Source organism: Artemia sp. Qi Xiang Cuo, chromosome 19 (genome assembly GCF_049724085.1).
Source record: "Artemia sp. Qi Xiang Cuo chromosome 19, ASM4972408v1, whole genome shotgun sequence".
Lineage (NCBI taxonomy): Eukaryota > Metazoa > Arthropoda > Branchiopoda > Anostraca > Artemiidae > Artemia > Artemia sp. Qi Xiang Cuo.
Genome location: NC_142812.1, coordinates 22,327,154 through 22,346,344, shown reverse-complemented (window position 1 = coordinate 22,346,344; position 19,191 = coordinate 22,327,154). Strand labels below are relative to the sequence as shown.

General features: G+C 36.1%; 1 protein-coding gene across 1 annotated transcript in view; it reads right to left on the bottom strand.

Moving 5' to 3' along the window:
- Positions 1-19,191, bottom strand: part of Sln (monocarboxylic acid transporter silnoon) — a 106,362-nt gene that overhangs the window by 11,603 nt on the left and 75,568 nt on the right. The window contains exon 5 of the mRNA XM_089105586.1: positions 12,804-13,024. Coding sequence (XP_088961712.1) covers positions 12,804-13,024 — 221 coding nt within the window. The remainder of the gene's footprint in view (positions 1-12,803; positions 13,025-19,191) is intronic.

The window sequence follows — 19,191 nt, the reverse complement described above, 5'->3', positions numbered from 1 at the left end:
CACACATACACATACACACACACATACACACACACAGACACACACACAGACACACACACACACACACACAGACACACACACACACACACACACATACACACAATATTTCCGTGGAGGATGTTTCTTTGGGGTAAGGGATATTTCTATGAAGGGGGCGCCGGATTTCCAAGCATTATTTAAAAAACGAGCAGAAATTAAATAAAAAAAAAAGTTTTTTCAACTGAAATGTAAGAAGGAATATTAGAACTTAAAACGAACAGAAATTATAACGTATGTGAGGGGGTTCTCCCCCAAGTCAAAACCTCGCTCTTTACGCAACAGTTTTTTTTTAGTGCTTTCAAAAGAGCTATCTATTCTAATTAAACGGCCATTGTGATTCAGGGGTTTGTGAATCAAAACTTTTTTTTAACTTTTAACGTAAAGAGCGTGGTACTGACTAAGGGGAGAACCCCCTCATATACGTAATAACATATACGTAATAAAAAAAAAACAATAAAAAAACAAGCGATACGGCTCAATAGTAATCAAAACTTTTAAAAACGGAATTTTGATGTCAATAAATGTATCAAAAGAATGTGTTTATAATGCTGATTCTAAATATATAAATTTTATTAAGTTTAGTATTACTCATCAAAGGCTACGAACCTGAGAAAATTTACTCGACTTTTTAAAGAGGGGGAAATATCCCCTACAAGTTAAAGAATTTTAATGAAAATCACACCGTCAGATTCAGCGTATCAGAAAACCCTATTACATAGGTTTCAAGCTCATATATGCAAAAATCTGCAACTTTGTATTTTTTGCCAGAAGAAAAATATAGGAATCTAGAAGTTAGTTACGTAAGTTAATTTGTAAAGACATCCATTTAGCAAAAGAAAAGTAAAATTTTTATGCAAATAAAAGCTGCATTAACTAAAAAACGATCAGAAATTAAATAAAAAAAAACAAGTTTTTTAAACTGAAAGTAAGGAGCGACATTAAAACTTAAAACGAACAGAAATTATTCCGTATATGAAAGGGGCTGTCCCCTCCTCAACGCCTCGCTCTTTACGCTAAAGTTTGACTCTGTCTCACAACTTTATTTTTTAAAACAATAAAAAACTTTAGCGTAAAGAGCGAGGCGTTGAGGAGGGGACAGCCCCTTTCATATACGGAATAATTTCTGTTCGTTTTAAGTTTTAATGTCGCTCCTTTACTTTCAGTTTAAAAAACTTGTTTTTTTTATTTAATAAATAAATAAAAGAACATTGGAGCCGTATGGCCTTTACTATAGGCAACGCTATAGGATTGCCTCTGATTATTATTATTATTATTTTTCCCAGAGGCACTTCATAGTGAAGGGGTAGTCGTATAAACTTCAAAGGGGGCTCATTTGATTGGAAATAGAGACTTCTAGTGCCAAAAATGATTGGTCTGTGCCAAAAGTGCCAAAAGTGAGTCTAGGGTCAAAAGTGATTGAAAAACTACTAACACCCCTTCCACGCCCACCATTTCCCAAACACATCCAATCACAATTTTGAAATAGCCATTTTGCTCTACGTAGTTGATTTCCAGATAGAAATAATATTTTCGAGGAGAAGCCTCCCCCCACAGCCTTCAGGGCACGGGTTGTACGTTATGCCCTGGGGCATATAGGGTTTTTATAGAAAGTTTTGTTGTAAAAACTTCAAAAAGGACTCATTCGATTGGAAATTTAAAGGGCTAGTGCCCTTTTTCATAGTAGAAAGTGATTGGAGGGCAAATAACCCCCCCCCCTCTCACGCCCATCTTTTCCCCAAACACACCCAATAAAAATTTTGAGATAGCCATTTAGTTCAACGTAGTTGAAAAGAATGGTCTTTGAGGATGACAACCCCCCATATCCGTCAGGGCAAGGGTTGTAAGTTATACCCTAGGGGCATATAAGGTTTTTTATAGAAAGCGTTGTCGTAGAAACTTCAAAAAGGGCTCACTCGATTGGAAATTTAAATGGTTAGTGCCCTTTTTAATAGTCGAAATTGATTGGAAGGCAACTAACACCCCTTTCACGCCCACCTTTTCCCCAAACACATCCAATCAAAATTTTGAGATAGCCATTTTGTTCAACGTAGTTGAAAGTTCTGGAAATTATATCCCTGAGCAGGACACTCCTCCCACAGTCTTCAGGGCAAGGATTATAAGTTATGCCCTATAAGCCATAAATGGTTCTTATGGAAGGAATGCTCGTATAAACTTCAGAGAGGGCTCATTTGATTGGAAATTGAAAGTTCAAGTTCACTTTTTAAGCGTCAAAAGATATCAGAGGGCATTCAGCCCCCCACACCCCTTTTTCCAAAATGCATCCGATAAAAATTTTGAGATATCTATTTTGTTGAAAATAGTTCAAAGATCAAAAAACATAAACTCTGGTATTGACAGGGCTCATTCAATTGGAAATTTAAATGGCTAGTGCTCGTTTTAATAGTCGAAAGTGATTGGAAGGCAACTAACACCACTTCCACGCCCACTATTTCCCCAAACACATCATTTTGTTCAGCGTAGTTGAAAGTTCTGGAAATTATATTTTTGATCAATACACTCCCCCACAGTCTTCAGAACAGGCGTTGTAAGTTATGCCCTGGGGGCATATATGGTTCTTACGGAAGCTATGCTCGTATAAATTTCAAAAACGGCTCATTTGATTGGAAATTGAAAGTTCTAGTTCACTTTTTAAGAGTCAAAAGATATTGGAGGGCACCTAGCTTCCCCCTCCCCTCCTCCACGCCCTTTTTTCCTCAAACACACCCAATAAGGACTTTGAGATGGCCATTTTTTTAAAATAGTTCAAAGACCATACAACGAATACTCCGGGGTTTACACAATACTCCCGGGTCCTTCAGGGCCCGGGGTAAGCGTTGTAAGTATACAGCCCCCCAGGGCCCGAGGGCAGGCGTTGTAAGTTATGACCTGGGGGAATATATGGTTCCGATGGAAGGGATACTCGTAAAAACTTCGGAGGAGGCTCATTTCATTGGAAATTGAAAGCTATAGTTCAGTTTTGAGAGTAAAGAGAAATTGTAGGGCAACTCGCCCCCCCCCCCCCTTTTCCCAAATGAATCCGATAAAAATTTTGAGATACGAGCTCACTTTTTAATAGTCAAAAGAGATCCGACGGTAACTAGCCTCCCCCCCCCTCAAACTTTCTTTTCCCAAACCCATCTGATGAAAAGTTTGATATAGACATTTTCTTAAAAATAGTGCAAAGGTCAGATAAAAAACTCTGGTGTCAATAAAACCCCCTTGGGCTCGGGGGAAGGCGTTCTAAGTTATGCCCTAAAATCATATATTGTTCTTTTGAAAGGGATGTTCATATAAACTTCATAGAGGGCTCATTTGATTGGAAATTGAAAGTTCTAGTTCACTTTTTAAGAGTCAAGAGTTTTAATAGCAACTAGCCCCTCCCCCCAACGCCCTTTTTTCTCCAAACCCATCCACTACAAATTTTGAGATAGCGATTTTTTTGAAAATTGTTCAAAAATTAATAACAAAAACTCCGGTGGCAACACAATCCCCCAGGGCCCAGGGGTAGGCGTTGTAAGTGTTGTCCTGGGGGCGTATATGGTTCTTATGAAAGGAAATCTCGTATAAACTTCAGAGAGAGATCATTTGATTGGAAATTTAAAGTTCTAGGTCACTTTTTAAGAGTAAAAAGATATACGAGAGCAACTAGCCCCCCCTCCCCCACATACACACTCTTTTTTCACCAAGCCCATCCGATAAAATTTTTAAAATAGCCATTTCATTAAAAATAGTTCAAAGGCCAGATAAGAAAAGCTCCTGTGTCGACGCAAGCCCCCAGGTCCCGGAGGCAGGCGTTGTAAGTAATACTCTGGGACATATAGTTATTACAGAAAGGATGCTCATATAAACTTCGAAGGGGGCTCATTTGACTTGAAATTGAATGTTATCGTTCATTTTTTCAGAGTCAAAAGATATCAGAGGGCCACTAGCCCCCCCCCCTCTACACTCCCTAAATGTATCAGATAAAAATTTTGAGATAGATATTTTGTTAAAAATAGTTCGAAGTTCAGAAAGCAAAAACCCTGGTGTCGACACAACCCTCCCAGGGCCCGGGGGTAGGCGTTGTAAGTTATGGCCTGGGGGTATATATGGCTGTTGTGGAAGGGTTGCTCGTATAAACTCCATAGAGGGGTCATTTGATTGGAAATTAAAAGTTGTAAATCACTTTTTAAGAGTCAAAAATGATCGGAGGGCAGCTAGCCTCCCCCCACACTCCATTTATTTATTTCCCAGAAGCATTTCATATAGAAGGGGTTTTGTATAAACTTCAAAGGGGACTCATTCGATTGGAAATCGAGAGTTCTAGTGCCATTTTTAAGAGTCAAAAGTGAATGAGGGACAACTAGCCCCCCCCCCAAAGTGCTTTCTCCCCAAATGCATCTGATAAAAAAAAAAATTGAGGTAGCCATTTTGTTAAAAATAGTTCAAAGGTAAGATAAAAAAAAACCTGTGTTAACGCAACCCCCCAGGACCCTGGGCAGCCATTGTAAGTATTGCTCTGGGGGCATGTATGATTCTTATGGAAGATATGCTTGTATAAACTTCGGAAAGGGCTCATTTGATTGGAAATTGAAAGTTCTAGTTCAATTTTAAAGGGTCAAAAGATATCAGAGGGCAACTAGCACCCCCCTTCCCCCCCCTCCATGCTCTTTTTTCCTCAAACCAATCCAATAAGAACTTTGAGATAGCCATTTTTTTAATAAAAAAAACAGTTCAAATATCATATAATGAAAACTCCTGGGTCGACACAACCCCCCAGGGCCCAGAGGCAGATATTGTTAGTAATGCTCTGGGGCATATGCACTTCTTATGGAAGGGATTCTCGTACAAACTTCAGAGTGGGCTCATATGATTGGAAACTGAAAGTTCTCGCTCACTTTTTAAGAGTCAAAAGAGATCGGAGGGTAACTAGCTCTCACTCTCCACGTCCTATTTTTCTCAAACCCATCCAATTAGAACTTTGAGAGAGCCATTTTTTTCAAAACGGTTCAAAAATTATATAACAAAAACTCCGGGGTCGACACAATCTTTCAGGGCGCGGGGTAGGCGTTGTAGGTTATGCCTGGGTGGCATATACAGCTGTTGTGGAAGAGATGCTCGTATAAACTTCAGAGAGGGCTCATTTGATTGGAAACTGAAAGTTCTAGTTCAGTTTTTAAGAGTGAAAAGAGATCAGATGGCAATTATCCCCACCCACACCCACCTTTTCCCCAAACACATCGTATCAAAATTTTGAGATAGCCATTTTGTTCAACGTAGTTGAAAGTTCTGGAAATTACATCCCTGAGCAGGACACTCCTCCCACAGTCTTCAAGGCAAGGATTATGAGTTACGCCCTGGGGCCATAAATGGTTCTTATGGAAGGAATGCTCGTATAAACTTCAGAGAGGGCTCATTTGATTGGAAATTGAAAGTTCAAGTTCACTTTTTAAGCGTCAAAAGATATCAGAGGGCATTCAGCCCCCCCCCCACACCCTCTTTTCCGAAATGCATCCGATAAAAATTTTGAGATAGCTATTTTGATCAAAATAGTTCTAAGATCAAATAACAAAAATTGTAAATTGTAATAAAGCGTTGTAAGTATACAGCCCCCCAGGGCCCGAGGGCAGGCGTTGTAAGTTGTGCCCTGGGGGAATATATGGTTCCGATGGAAGGGATACTCTTAAAAACTTAAGAGGAGGCTCATTTGATTGGAAATTGAAAATTATAGTTCAGTTTTGAGAGTCAAAAGAAATTGTAGGGCAACTAGCCCCCCCCCCTACATCCCTTTTTTCCCAAATACATCCGATAAAAATTTTGAGATAACCATTAAGTTAGAAATTGTTCAAAAGTGAGATAACGAAAATTCAAGTGTCGACACAACCCCCAAGGCCCGGGGGCAGGTGTTGTAAGTTATGCCCTGGGGCATATGTGGTTCTTATGAAAGTGATGCTCGTATAAACTTCAGAGAGGGCTCATTTGATTGGAAATTGAAAGTTCGAGCTCACTTTTTAATAGTCAAAGGAGATCCGACGGCAACTAACCCCCCCCCCTCATACTTTCTTTTCCCAAACCCATCTCATGAAAAATTTGAGATAGACATTTTGTTAAAAATAGTTCAAAGGTCAGATAAAAAACTCTGGTGTCAATACAACCCCCCAGGGCCCGGGGGAAGGCGTTCTAAGTTATGCCCTAAAAGCATATATTGTTCTTATGAAAGGGATGCTCATACACAGTTCATAGAGGGCTCAGTTGATTGGAAATTGAAAGTTCTAGTTCCTTTTTAAGAGTCAAGAGTTTTAATAGCAAATAGCCCCTCCCCCCAACGTCCTTTTTTCTCCAAACCCATCCACTACAAATTTTGAGATAGCGATTTTTTTGAAAATTGTTCAAAAATTAAATAACAAAAACTCCGGTGGCAACACAACTCCCCAGGACCCAGGGGTAGGCGTTGTAAGTGTTGTCCTGGGGGGGGGTATATGGTTCTTATGAAAGAGAATCTCGTATAAACTTCCGAGAGGGCTCATTTGATTGCAAATTTAAAGTTCTAGTTCACTTTTTAAGAGTAAAAAGATATACGAGAGCAACTAGCCCCCCCCCACATACACACACTCTTTTTTCCCCAAGCCCATCCGATAAAATTTTTAAAATAGCCATTTCATTAAAAATAGTTCAAAGGTCAGATAAGAAAAGCTCCTGTGTCGACGCGACCCCCCAGGGCCCGGAGGCAGGCGTTGTAAGTAATACTCTGGGACATATAGTTATTACAGAAGGGATGCTCATATTAACTTCGGAGAGGGCTCATTTGATTGGAAATTTGAAGTTCTTGTTCACTTTTTAAAAGTCAAAAGGGATCGGAAGGAAGCCAGCCTCCCCCCCTCCCCGACGCCCTTCCCCCCAAAAAATGCTTCAGATAAAAATTTGGAGACAGACATTTTTTTTAAATAGTTCGAAGTTCAGATAACAAAAACCCCGGTGTCGACACACCCACCCCCCCAGGGCCCGGGGGTAGGCGCTGTAAGTTATGCCCTGGGGGTATATATGGTTGTTGTGGAAGGGTTGCTCGTATAAACTCTATAGAGGGCTCATTTTATTTAAAATTGAAAGTTGTAAATCAGTTTTTAAGAGTCAAAAGTGATCGGAGGGCAGCTAGCCTCCCCCCCCCCACATTCCATTTATTTTTTCCCAGAGGTACTTCATATAGAAGGGATTTTGTATAAACTTCAAAGAGGACTCATTCGATTGGAAATCGAGAGTTCTAGTGCCATTTTTAAGAGTCAAAAGGGAACGAGGGACAACTAGCCCCCCCCCCCAAAGTGCTTTCTCCCCAAATGCATCTGATAAAAAAAAAAATTGAGGTAGCCATTTTGTTAAAAATAGTTCAAAGGTAAGATAAAAAAAACCTGTGTCGACGCAACCCCCCAGGACCCTGGGCAGCCATTGTAAGTATTGCTCTGGGGGCATATATGATTCTTATGGAAGGTATGCTCGTATAAACTTCGGAGAGGGCTCATTTTATTGGAAACTGAACGTTCTAGTTCACTTTTAAAGGGTCAAAAGATATCGGAGGGCAGATAGCCCCCCCCCGCTCCATGCTCTTTTTTGCTCAAACCCATCCAATATGAACATTGAGATAGCCATTTAAAAAAAAAAAAAACAGTTCAAATATCATATAATGAAAACTCCGGGGTCGACACAACCCCCCAGGGCCCAGAGGCAGATATTGTCAGTAATGCTCTGGGGCATATGCACTTCTTATGGAAGGGATTCTCGTACAAACTTCAGAGTGGGCTCACATGATTGGAAACTGAAAGTTCTCACTCACTTTTTAAGAGTCAAAAGAGATCGGAGGGCAACTAGCCCTCACTCTCCACGTCTTATTTTCCTCAAGCCCATTCAATAAGAACTTTGAGAGAGCCATTTTTTCAAAATGGTTAAAAGATCATACAAAGAAAACTCTGGGGTCGACACAATCCTTCAGGGTCCAGGGTAAGCGTTGTAAGTTATGCCTGGAGGACATATACAGCTGTTGTGGAAGGGATGCTCGTATAAACTTCAGAGAGGGCTCATTTGATTGGAAAATGAAAGTTTAAGTTCGGTTTTTAAGAGTGAAAAGAGATCAGATGGCAATTATCCTCACCCACACCCCTTTTCCCCCAAATACATCCGATAAAAATTTTTAGGTAGCCATTTTTTTTAAATAATTTAAAGGTCAGGTAAAAAAGCGGTGTAAGTTATACCCTGGGGGCATATATGGTTATTATGGAAGAGATGCTCGTATAAACTTCAGAGAGGGCTAATTTGAATGGAAATTGAAAGTTCTAGTTCAATTTTTAAGGAGGGCCCCTAGCCCCCACCACGCCCTTTTTCCCCAAACCCATCCGATAAAACTTTTGAGATGGACATTTTGTTAAAAATAGTTCAATGCCATTTTTTTAAATAGTTCAAAGGTCAGATAACAAAAATTCCGGTGTCAACACCCCCCCCCAAGGTCCGGGGCGCAGGCATTGTAAGCTATGTCCTGGGGCCGGATATGGTTCTTATGAAAGGGGAGCTCGTATAAGCTTCATAGAGGGCTCATTTGAATGGAAATTAAAAGTTCTAGTTCATTTTCCGAGAGTAAAAAAATATCGGAGGGCAACTAGTCGCTCCCGCCCTCCACACCTTTGGATTTATCGGATGGATAAACCCATCCGATAAAAATTTGAGGTGACCATTTAGTTTTAAATAGTTCAAACATCAGATATTAAAACTCCGGGGTCGACGCATACCCCCAGGGCCTAGAGGCAGGCGTCGTAAGTCATACCCCGGGGGTAAGTATGGTTCTTATAGAAGGGATGTTCGGGTAAACTTCAGAGAGGGCTCATTTGATTGCAAATAGAAAGTTCTAGTTCACTTTTAAAGATTCAAAAGGGATCAAAGAGCAATTAGCCCCCCAACCAGGTCCTTTTTTCACCCAAACCATCCGATAAACATTTTGAGATATTAATATTGTTGAAAATTGTTCAAATATAAGATAATAAAACTCTAAGGCTGACACTTACCTATTTTTCATTTTGAAATTGCTACTTTGATACCAGTTTTAATAATTTGATGAGCATTTGATTTTTTTTTTGTTTTAAGTTTAGTTTTGAAATAATGAATTTTTAAAAACTTGAAATTTTTTGCAATAAATAACGAACAAAGATTAATTAAAGAAAACTTCCCAAAAATAAATTTTTTAAAGAAAAGTAAAGGCCATTTTAAACTTAAGATCAGCAGATACAAATACCTTTTAAAATTCAAACTCAAAACAACCAGAAATTACTATTAAAGAATAAATGAAACCCAAAACGAACAGGAATTAAATAAACAATCATAGGAAACAAGATACAAAAAGTAATAATATAAATGAATAAGTAGATGTTAAAGTGAGTAATGATTAGATTGATTATGAAAATTAACCTTAAAATAAAAAAAATATCTTGCTATTGAAGTATAAATGAAACTTAAAACGAATAGGAATTAAATAAACAATCAATGCAAACAAACATAAAGTAGATATTAATATTAATGAACAAATAAACTTTAAAATGAGTTAACCTAACATTGAACATGCAAATCAAGCTTGAAACGAAGAAACATCATTGCAAACAAGAGTTTGGGTATTGCCTCTTTCTCACTCTGTGAAAGTCGAAAACCTACTGCGTCAATGGCACTTTACTGAATACTATGTGCGTCTTGAACAGTCTTGGAAAGTTGAAATAACATCAAATTGAATATTTAATGTATAATGATGTTAATTGTTGAAAGATCCATCAGTTTAAGAATTTATTTCACTCTAATCTTATTTTTATTTTCAATGCTGTAGGAACTGGAAAGGAAAATTTTTGTAATATAATTCGTTTTCAGTTAATCGCCAATGACGCAGTAGGCATTTGGTTTTTATTTACAGTTAAGGATGTGTTCATTATCATAACTCTTGTTTTTTGGTAAATTATGTTCGTTTTTAACAACTTTGTAAAGAACTAATAAATAAAACTGAATATTTGATGTATAATTATTTTAATTGCGGACAGCTAATCAGTTCAGAATTTTACAATAATTTTATTTTTTTTTTTAGATATTAATTACAAAAGAAAACATTTGTAATATAATTGGTTTTCAGTAAAGCGCCAATGACGTAGTAGGATTTAGACTTTTACAGTGAGAGAAGGAGCCGATACCCAAACTCTTGTTTGTAGTGTTTTTGTTCGTTTCAAGCTTGATTTGCAAATTCAATTTCAGTTTCCCTCGTTTTAAGATTTATATTATTTTAATATAATTATTTTAATTATACCCAAACTCTTAATTTCCATTCAAATGGAAATTAAAATTTTCCATTCATTCAAATTAAAAGTTTCATTTATTTTTTAATAGTAATTTCTGGTTGTTTTGAGTTTGAATTTTAACAGGTATTTGTGTCTGTTGAGCTTACATTTAAAATGGCCTTTACTTTTCTTCGAAAAACTTATTTTTCGGAAAGTTTTTTTTCATTGATCAAATAAAAAAAGGAGTAGTCAAAAATATCTATGATTTACATTGAAAAACATCCACAAAAAAATAATAAAATAACAAATTAAAATCAAATCTGAAATGAAGACTCGAGAATACAAAAACTATTGTAACCAGCTTCATCTAACACCCATTCGGCTCTCTTCTGCCGAAACCTAGCATCTATATAAAAATTAAATTTTGAGTTAAGAATGGATCTACCCTGATCTTGACATGATGAGTCAGGTGGTGCAGTTATATTTTTTCTATCTTTCAAACTTTTAGAGATACGACGTAGTATATAAAGCGATATCTAGTATTTAGAATATCTTTCAAAAACAAGACCTAGCGGAGACAGTGACACTAATTGTGGGGCGGAGGCATATGGCCAACTATACCCCCCCCCCCCCTGATATTTTGAAAAATAGCTTTTTTGGTATTTTCAATTGAAAAAACACCTTCCTTCATGTTAAAAAAATATATTTTGCCCCCCTCCTAAAAAAAGAAAACGAAAAGAAGTACATGAATTGGTGCCACAGAGCAAAAACCTATTAAAACTACACAACTTAGTATCTATACTCAGTAAAAAGTAGGCGACAAACACGGGAAAAAACACACTTAGAAAAAACCTCTTCATTCAATTCTGTACCTCATCTATTTCTCCCTTTCCTAAAATAATAAATCACTAGTTAACGATTTCCTGGAAAACTCGAAAAATGCAAATGCCAGGATTTGGTAGAGGGCAGCTGGATTTAAATGACTAAATTGTTTTATTCCTTTGCATCTTTCATTTGAATTTCTGTTTCAGTTTATGTTAAATGACAGTACTTGAACTACTTTTGGGGAATTGTGCATTATAATTGAACTTCATAAATATTATATTGGATCCTTTTTACTGTAAACTACACATTTACAGAGTACTTAATAATGAAAACATCTATTTTTTTACCATTCCTTTGAGAGAATCAGTCAAATGACTAATACAAAGCATAGATGAAGTGTATAGATGAAAGGGTAGTAAATTTGAGTCCCTCCCTTAATTATCTGTAAATATAAAATTTCAAGTTAAACCAAGGCTAAAAAAAGATAGTTATTACAACTGGACACCCATTCTCACGAAATGGGTACAACCTGTCCCCAAAAATAAAACTGGCTTCATCTGGAAAAAAAAATGTTACATTTTCGTGTGAGCGATTTGTACCCTTTACTCGGCAGAGTAAGGGATTATCTACGTGGTACTACGAACATGAATTCAGAGCGTAGAGTCAAAATAAATACATTTTCGGAAGCTTACAGGATAAGTTTATGTCAAATTCAGAATTTACAACTTTCACTCACTAGATGCAGCACTGTCAAAGCATTTACAACAGGAACAAAAATGAGAAGCTGTGTCAAACAAAATGGCACAATTTCTGTCGAGGCCTAAAATGGATCCTAAAAGCATAAATGAAAACAGCCGATTTAGGGTGTAGAATTGAAATGAATATCTATGCATGTTCGGAAGCTTGAAGGATAAGCTCCGGCAAAATTCAGAATTTGTAAATTGTGCTCTCTACATGGGGCGCTGTCAAAGTGCTGAAAAAAAAGAAAAAAGAGGGAACTACATAAAAAAAATGATGTAATTTCTGGTTAGGCTATGATGTAAATACGAGTGAGGCTAATGATGTAATTACGCAAAAACATCCATGATAAAAAATCATGGCTAGTATTTAGAACTACTTAGCATAAAGCATATTTGCCGTGACTTTTGAAAGACTGAAAGCTGCACTTTAAGAATCAAACAGACAATAACAAAAAACTAAACCGCGATTAAACATGACAAAATAACACTTTATTTAAACTAATGTCACTAGGGTGATCTTAAAATAGCATGTACAAAATTTCATTTCCCAAATAATTTGAAAAAAGTCATTTTTATTGTTTAAAAATTTTCCAAAAAAAATTCTTGAGAAAGTTCTTCTTAGAAAAAAAAGGTATATTCTCATTTCTAACAGTTAAGTACGAGTCATATGTATTAAATTATAAGCTAAATAATTATTAAGTCTTAGAACTAAAATCATTTTGTGTTACTTTTCATTAGTATCATTACTTGAAAATTCTTCAAGCAAAAACGTCAGAAAAACAAGACGAAAAATTATTTTAGGAAACGTTTTGGTCAAACACATGAGACCTGAGGGATGAAATAGGTGAAAATTTGTATCTAGGAGTAATGTTGAGGATACAAACGGATTTTTGTCTGATAATTTATGATATGAGTTATGAATTATTCTCACCTATTAAAAGAGGACTACAAAAAGTCATTACTCCCTGGAAGAGCCTTGCAAGACCGTACGATGAAGATATCTTTTCCACGCCGTGATATTCTGTAAGTAGGGTAGGTACGAGCAAAAACCAAAATCCAGCAGCAAGTCCAAACAAGCTGCAAAGAATGCCAAGAACAATCATGTTTGTAGCAAACGGCAAAATCAATGGAGCCGTCCCAGCTACTAGGAAACTAAAATAAAGAGTAGAAGAAATAACTTTAGACGATCCAAAAAATAGATTCAGCTGATTAATTAGTACCTCCTAGAAAAGAAGGATAAATGCTCCAAAATATTTCTTTTAATAGCTTAAATAATGTAAAAAGGAAGAAACCTGTTCAAGATGTATTTTCTTCTGTGACAATGCTACTGAAACTTAGCGGAGTATCAATGAGCCAAATTAGCACTTTAGTGCGATGACATACACAAAAAGCTTATAAAGAAGAAGATGAAATATCAGTGTAAGTGATCTTCGTAAGACAGATCGAAAAATTCCTTATTCTCAAGTGTAGATTGATATTCTTAGAACAATTTAATTGGCTCGCAGATCAACCACGTGTCCTTTTTTTATTAAAAACAAAACAGTGTCCTATGCCTGATCCCAATACCTTATTCGATCTATTTTAATAACCTAATAATTATAACCTCTCTGGAATTTATTACAGTATGCGTTGTATGGCATAGTAAACACAATCGATAGTAATCCTTACTGTCTATTTGCGTGCTTTTGCACAAAACTTTTGATAGTTTGGTTGTTTGTTTTTTTTTTGTTTTTTTTTTTACCAATTACGGCTTGATGCAATGATGTTCATATTATTTATGTTGTTCAGTATTTAGGAGCCTAAAAAAAAGAAAAGAAACATGTCGCTTACCTACAGAGCAGTGTATAATTGTGTTTTTCTTTCTCGTTTTGTTTAATTTGTTCTAAGTGCTGATTTAGATCTTAGCTCCAGCGTTCGTCACTACAAACCACATGTATAACTCCTAAGTTTATGTGTATTGTTTTTTTTTTGCTTATTGCTCCGTCTTTTCCTTTTTTGTATGACGGGTTTTCCAATAAATAATAATAATAATATATCACGCTTATTAGAAATATAATATCTAAAGGTTTCGCTTTTCACAAGAAACCAAACATGCTTTATAAGTATGGTTTTTGTGAATTTTATTCCCTAATTGTTTCACGCAGGCAGAAAAATTACTGCTGAGACTTTACTAAGTAGATTGTCACTGATTCTAACTTTTTGTTAAAAATAACAATTAACTTCCAAGAATAGGTTTTTCATAATAAAGTTATTTAAACTTTATTTTAAAACTGGAAAGTTTATTTTAAATATTTGACTGAATTTATGTAAAGGGGTTGATGTTACAAAAAAAGATCAAAGTTTTTAACTGATGTATTTTTTATTATAATACAGCACAGCTGCGATCCCCCCTCTTATCTGCCACTTTGTTCTGAGCTTCACACTTTATGACCTGCATAATGAGCTCTTACATCCTTCAAATCTTTTTTGGGTTACCTCTTCTATTACTTATCCTAGAAACTTTAATTTTATCTTGTGTTTCAGGACTTGATGCAATAATAACTAATAATTGTTAGTTGGAAGTGCAAAGATCGGAGCAGAGTGACAAATTTAAAGAGGGAGCTTAGATGTGTTGACCTTAGGAGGGCTGATACTGTGATAAGTTGTCAGCTGCAATAACTGCTTGTGTCAAAAGTTGATCAGTGTTAAAATCCTGTGCATCGAGCAATCAAGCTAGAAAGTTGAAAATTTATGCATCATTTGTGCATTGTTGTTTTATCTGTTTGAGCAGGAGAACCCACAAAACAACTAAAGCTAAAAGTATCAAGTTTTTCCAAAAGTATTTTAAAATTACGAGGTAAAAATAGCTATGATTATCGGACAAAAGTAATAAATTTTACGTCATAATAATAAATACCACTCCAACTGCTGATATTCTCAGCTCTTTAGCTGCGAAGGATAAATGTCCAAGTGAGTGGAAGGAGGAACGAAAAGTATGCGATTTACTAGATAAAGACCCAGCAAACACATTTTTGGTTGATAGACGTACAAAATAAAATACACTCCTATTTTTCTGTACACTCGCGGTAGTCCGCGTGTGATCAGCTAATATGAGAATTTAAGAGGTCAAATTTCTCTGAATAGTTTTGGAACCACTAAAATGGGATGTAGATCCCAAAGTAAATAAGTAAAAAAAACCTTGGCCCTCATACGAGGGCTAAAGGCGTAAGTTGTCAATTATACTGGGCCCAGAAAGGTGACGAAAGCCATCAAACGTCTACAAGTACTTTAATGTGGTTTGCTATCCAAGATGTCTCTTAAACTATTTCTTCTTTATGGTATTTTCAGGTGATGTTGCCTATACTTTTTGACTTTTTTGGCAGCCCCAGTCTCCATTAGCGCATTTTAAGGCTCAAAAGGCAAATCAGGTGAATATAAACAGTGTTTTTCAGGGTAAATTAAATCAATATATGACAAGCTATTTTCTCTCGGCCAACTTTTGGGTGAAAATGCCATAATAAAAGACAAAAAAGCCTATGATATAGACGTATAACTGAGTAATTTTTTGGTCTCAATAATCTTGGTACTTGAGCTTGTCTGCCTTTACTTTCTTCCAAAGATAAGTTCATGTATGTCACCTGTTAAAAGCAAGATTATAAATAAATTTATCTTTTCAGAAAGAAATTCAAGGAGAATTAAATAATATGTTAAAATATTATAAATTGTCTATTGATTACTTATCAGTTTTGAATTTGATAAAAAAAATCCTATTAAAATGAGTTAATTGTTTGAATAAATTAACGAGTCAGTAAAAAGAGCAATCCTTCTTCAACATACATGATCATGATTACAAATAAAGGTATACTTAATATTTGATACCTTTTTTTCTAGCGCTGTAGGATAGGCCAGTTAGACATCTGGATTATGTGCATTTTTACTGTGGCCATAATGACGATGAAACTTTATACGAATAAATAAAACAAAACAAGTTTTTTTAACTGAAAGTAAGCAGCGACATTATAACAGAAATTATTCCGTATATGAAAGGTGCTATCCCCTCCTCAGCACCTCACTCTTTACGCTAAAGTTTTTTATTGTTTTGAAAAATAAAGTTGTGAGAGAGAGTCAAAACTTTAGCGTAAAGAGCGAGGCCTTGAGGAGGGGATAGCCCTTTTCATACACGGAGTAATTTCTGTTTGTTTTAAGTTATGTCGCTCCTTACTTTCAGTAAAAAAAAAGCTTGTTTTTTTTTATTTAATTTCTGAACTTTTTTGAATTAATGCACCTTTGATTTTGGCTCACCGTACATGAATCATTGAATCGAAATTTGCATGTTAATTTTAGCCTTTTTTTTGGCTAAAGGGTTTTCTCAAAATTTTGACCTGACGTAACTTACGAATTAACTTACGTAACGAACTTCTATATTTTTATATTTCTATTAAGTATACTAAGGGGTTCACCCCATAGTCAATACCTCGCTCTTTACGCTAAAGTTCAAATTTTGTTCCAATTCTTAAATAATGACCCCTTAATCACAAAGACCGTTAATTAGAATAAATAGCTCTGATGAAAGTACAAAAAGAAAATATAGCATAAAGAGCAAGGTGATGACTAGGGGACGAACCCAATCATATACGTAATAATTTCTGTTTGTTTGAAGGTTTGATGTTGCTCCTTACTTACAGTTGAAAAAATTGTTTTTTAAATTAATTTATGATCGTTTTTTTCAAATAATGCTAGGAAATCCGGCGCTTCCTTCATAGCAATGTCCCTTCCCCCTTGGAAACTTTCTCAATGGAAAGATCCTCCCACGCAACCTCCTCCCTTCCAACTACCAGAAAAAATCCCCCCTGAAAATTTCTGTATACTTCCCAATAACAAATACTATATGTAAAAATTGAGCAAAGTTCATAACTTGCAGACCTACCCCCGGGGACTGTGGGGGATTAAGTCATCCTTAAAGACATAATTATTGTATTTGTCGACCATGCTGAACAAAATGGCAATCTCAAAATTTTGACAGGGCGACTGGGGAATACAAAATTCCGCAAAATTCCACATAGGAGCTTGAAACCTCTATAGTAGGGTTCTATGATACGCTGAATCCGATGGTGTGATTTTAATTAAAGTTCTATGATGTTTAGGAGATGTTTCCCCCTTTTTTTGAAAATAAAGCAAATTTTCTCAGGTGCGGAACTTTTGTAGGGTAAGACTAAACTTGATGAAACTTATATATTTGAAATCAGCATGAAAATTTGACTCTTTTTATGTATCTATTGGTATCAAAATTTCGTTTTTTAAAGTTTCGGTTACTATTGAACCGGATCACTCTTTACTTATAGTTCGTTGCCACGAACTGTTTGAGATTATATTTTCAGGATATCTTGTATATTTTGATAGAGTGGTTCTAAAAACGCTGTTAAAAGATGATGAATCAGTGTTTCCACTTCTCCCGACTATTCGGGAGATCTACCAAATTTCTAATCCATTTCCCGACAAAAAAAGAAGATACCGAATCTTTCGAAAATCTCCAGAAAACTTAATCCCTGTAAAATTTTACTTTGTGGTCATTTTTTGTTGTTTTTTTTTACCTGGCCGTTGTCTGTCGTCTTTTATGGATTTTACTCAACGTCCCAGGCAATTGAGGCAGCGCGATTTGAATTTATTGGCATATGTATGAACATTGCCCATTATCCATTCCACAGTGGTAGCATTGATTTTCTGTTTTTGATCATTTATATACCTTCAAGGTTTGTAATTAACTAATTATTTTCAATTCATAAACTAACCATAGGTGTCGGCTTGCACCAAGAAGATGGGAATTAGCATTTTTTGGGTCCAGATTATTCAGGAGGTTCAAAATGACCCAAAGTTACTACAAATTTAAAAAAAATATGTCAAAATTAGACTTTGTCTGTAGTTGCTCTGTAGAACTGAAGGGGTTTGCATCATATGATCCAGTACAAGATACAGAGACAAAACTTGCAGAATTTTGAAAACCATTTACCATTTTTGCTGGTTGATAAGTTAGTCTCACTCCTGAAAATATACCGCATAAGGATATTACTGATAAAGCAAGACTGAGTAAGAAGAAAGTGACGAATATAGTCCGCCAGGGCCTATCAGTGTATTATAAAACATAAAATCGCGAAGAAAGGATGAAAACGAGGACAATTAACAGCCAGTGAAAAAATTGAAATTAGTTTTATTGAACTGAAAAAGCTAAGTCACTAAACCCACCCACCCGTGGCCCATATTTAAGACGCTGCTCGTTGTCAGGGTGGTCGAGAAATGCCATTGACAAAGGTGGGAACATTCCGATAGAGCCAATGATTTTGGAACAGTAACTCTGACAGCCGTGGATTACTTGAAATCGGCTTTGAGTGCAAGGGACAGCCGTTGAAACCACCGTAGAAACCAAACTTAACAAAGTTTGTACAATACTTGTTTTCCTTGCCATTTTCGAACGTATTTCCGGAAAGTCTGTTCAGCTTACTCAAGGATGTAAAGTTTATGTGGGATGATCTTTCCATGGAAGAAGTTTTCATGGGGGAAGGAACATTGCTATGAAGGGGGCGCCGGATTTCCCAACATTATTTAAAAAAACGATCAGAAATTAAATAAACAAAAAGTAAGTTTTTCGACTGTAGGTAAGGACCAACATCAAAACTTAAAACGAACAGAAATTATTATGTATATGATTGGGTTCGACCCCTAGTCAATACCTCGCTCTTTAAGCCAAAGATTTTTTTTTAGTACTTTCATAAGAGCTATTTATTCTAATTAACGGCCTTTGTGATTAAGGGGTCATTTTTAAAGAATTGGAACAAATTTGAACTTTAGCGTAAAGAGCGTTTGGTAGAAGTAAATTTGGCTTCCACAGTTCAGACGAAACTTGGAATGAAACGAGCTGGAGTTACAGTAGACACACTGACGGTTGACCAGCCCCTGAGAAAGAGGCTAAAAACAGTAGGAGCGTCTGCCAACACAGCTGAGCTACTGCATGATCAGAGTGGACTACTCACAAAAAAAGCCATGCGATAGACACAGATTATGAATGTAATGTGGTATATGTGTCTAAAAGTTCTGCTATTTTTTTTAGTTATATGAATACTAATGAGCTGCGACTTTGCGTTTTCTCTTTATCATTTGTGAATAACTCTGGGGATGGTGGTAAAAACAAATTATCCGCTTAACTCAAACTCTATGGTCAAAGGCCTGGTGTCCATAATTCGTCCAGGTTTTATGTCCCGTCCTGAACTTAGTGGGCTGTCATGTGGAGCCTGAAAGGACAAAAAAGTAGGGGTCGATGAAGAAAAATGTCTTAATTAAATAGCCTT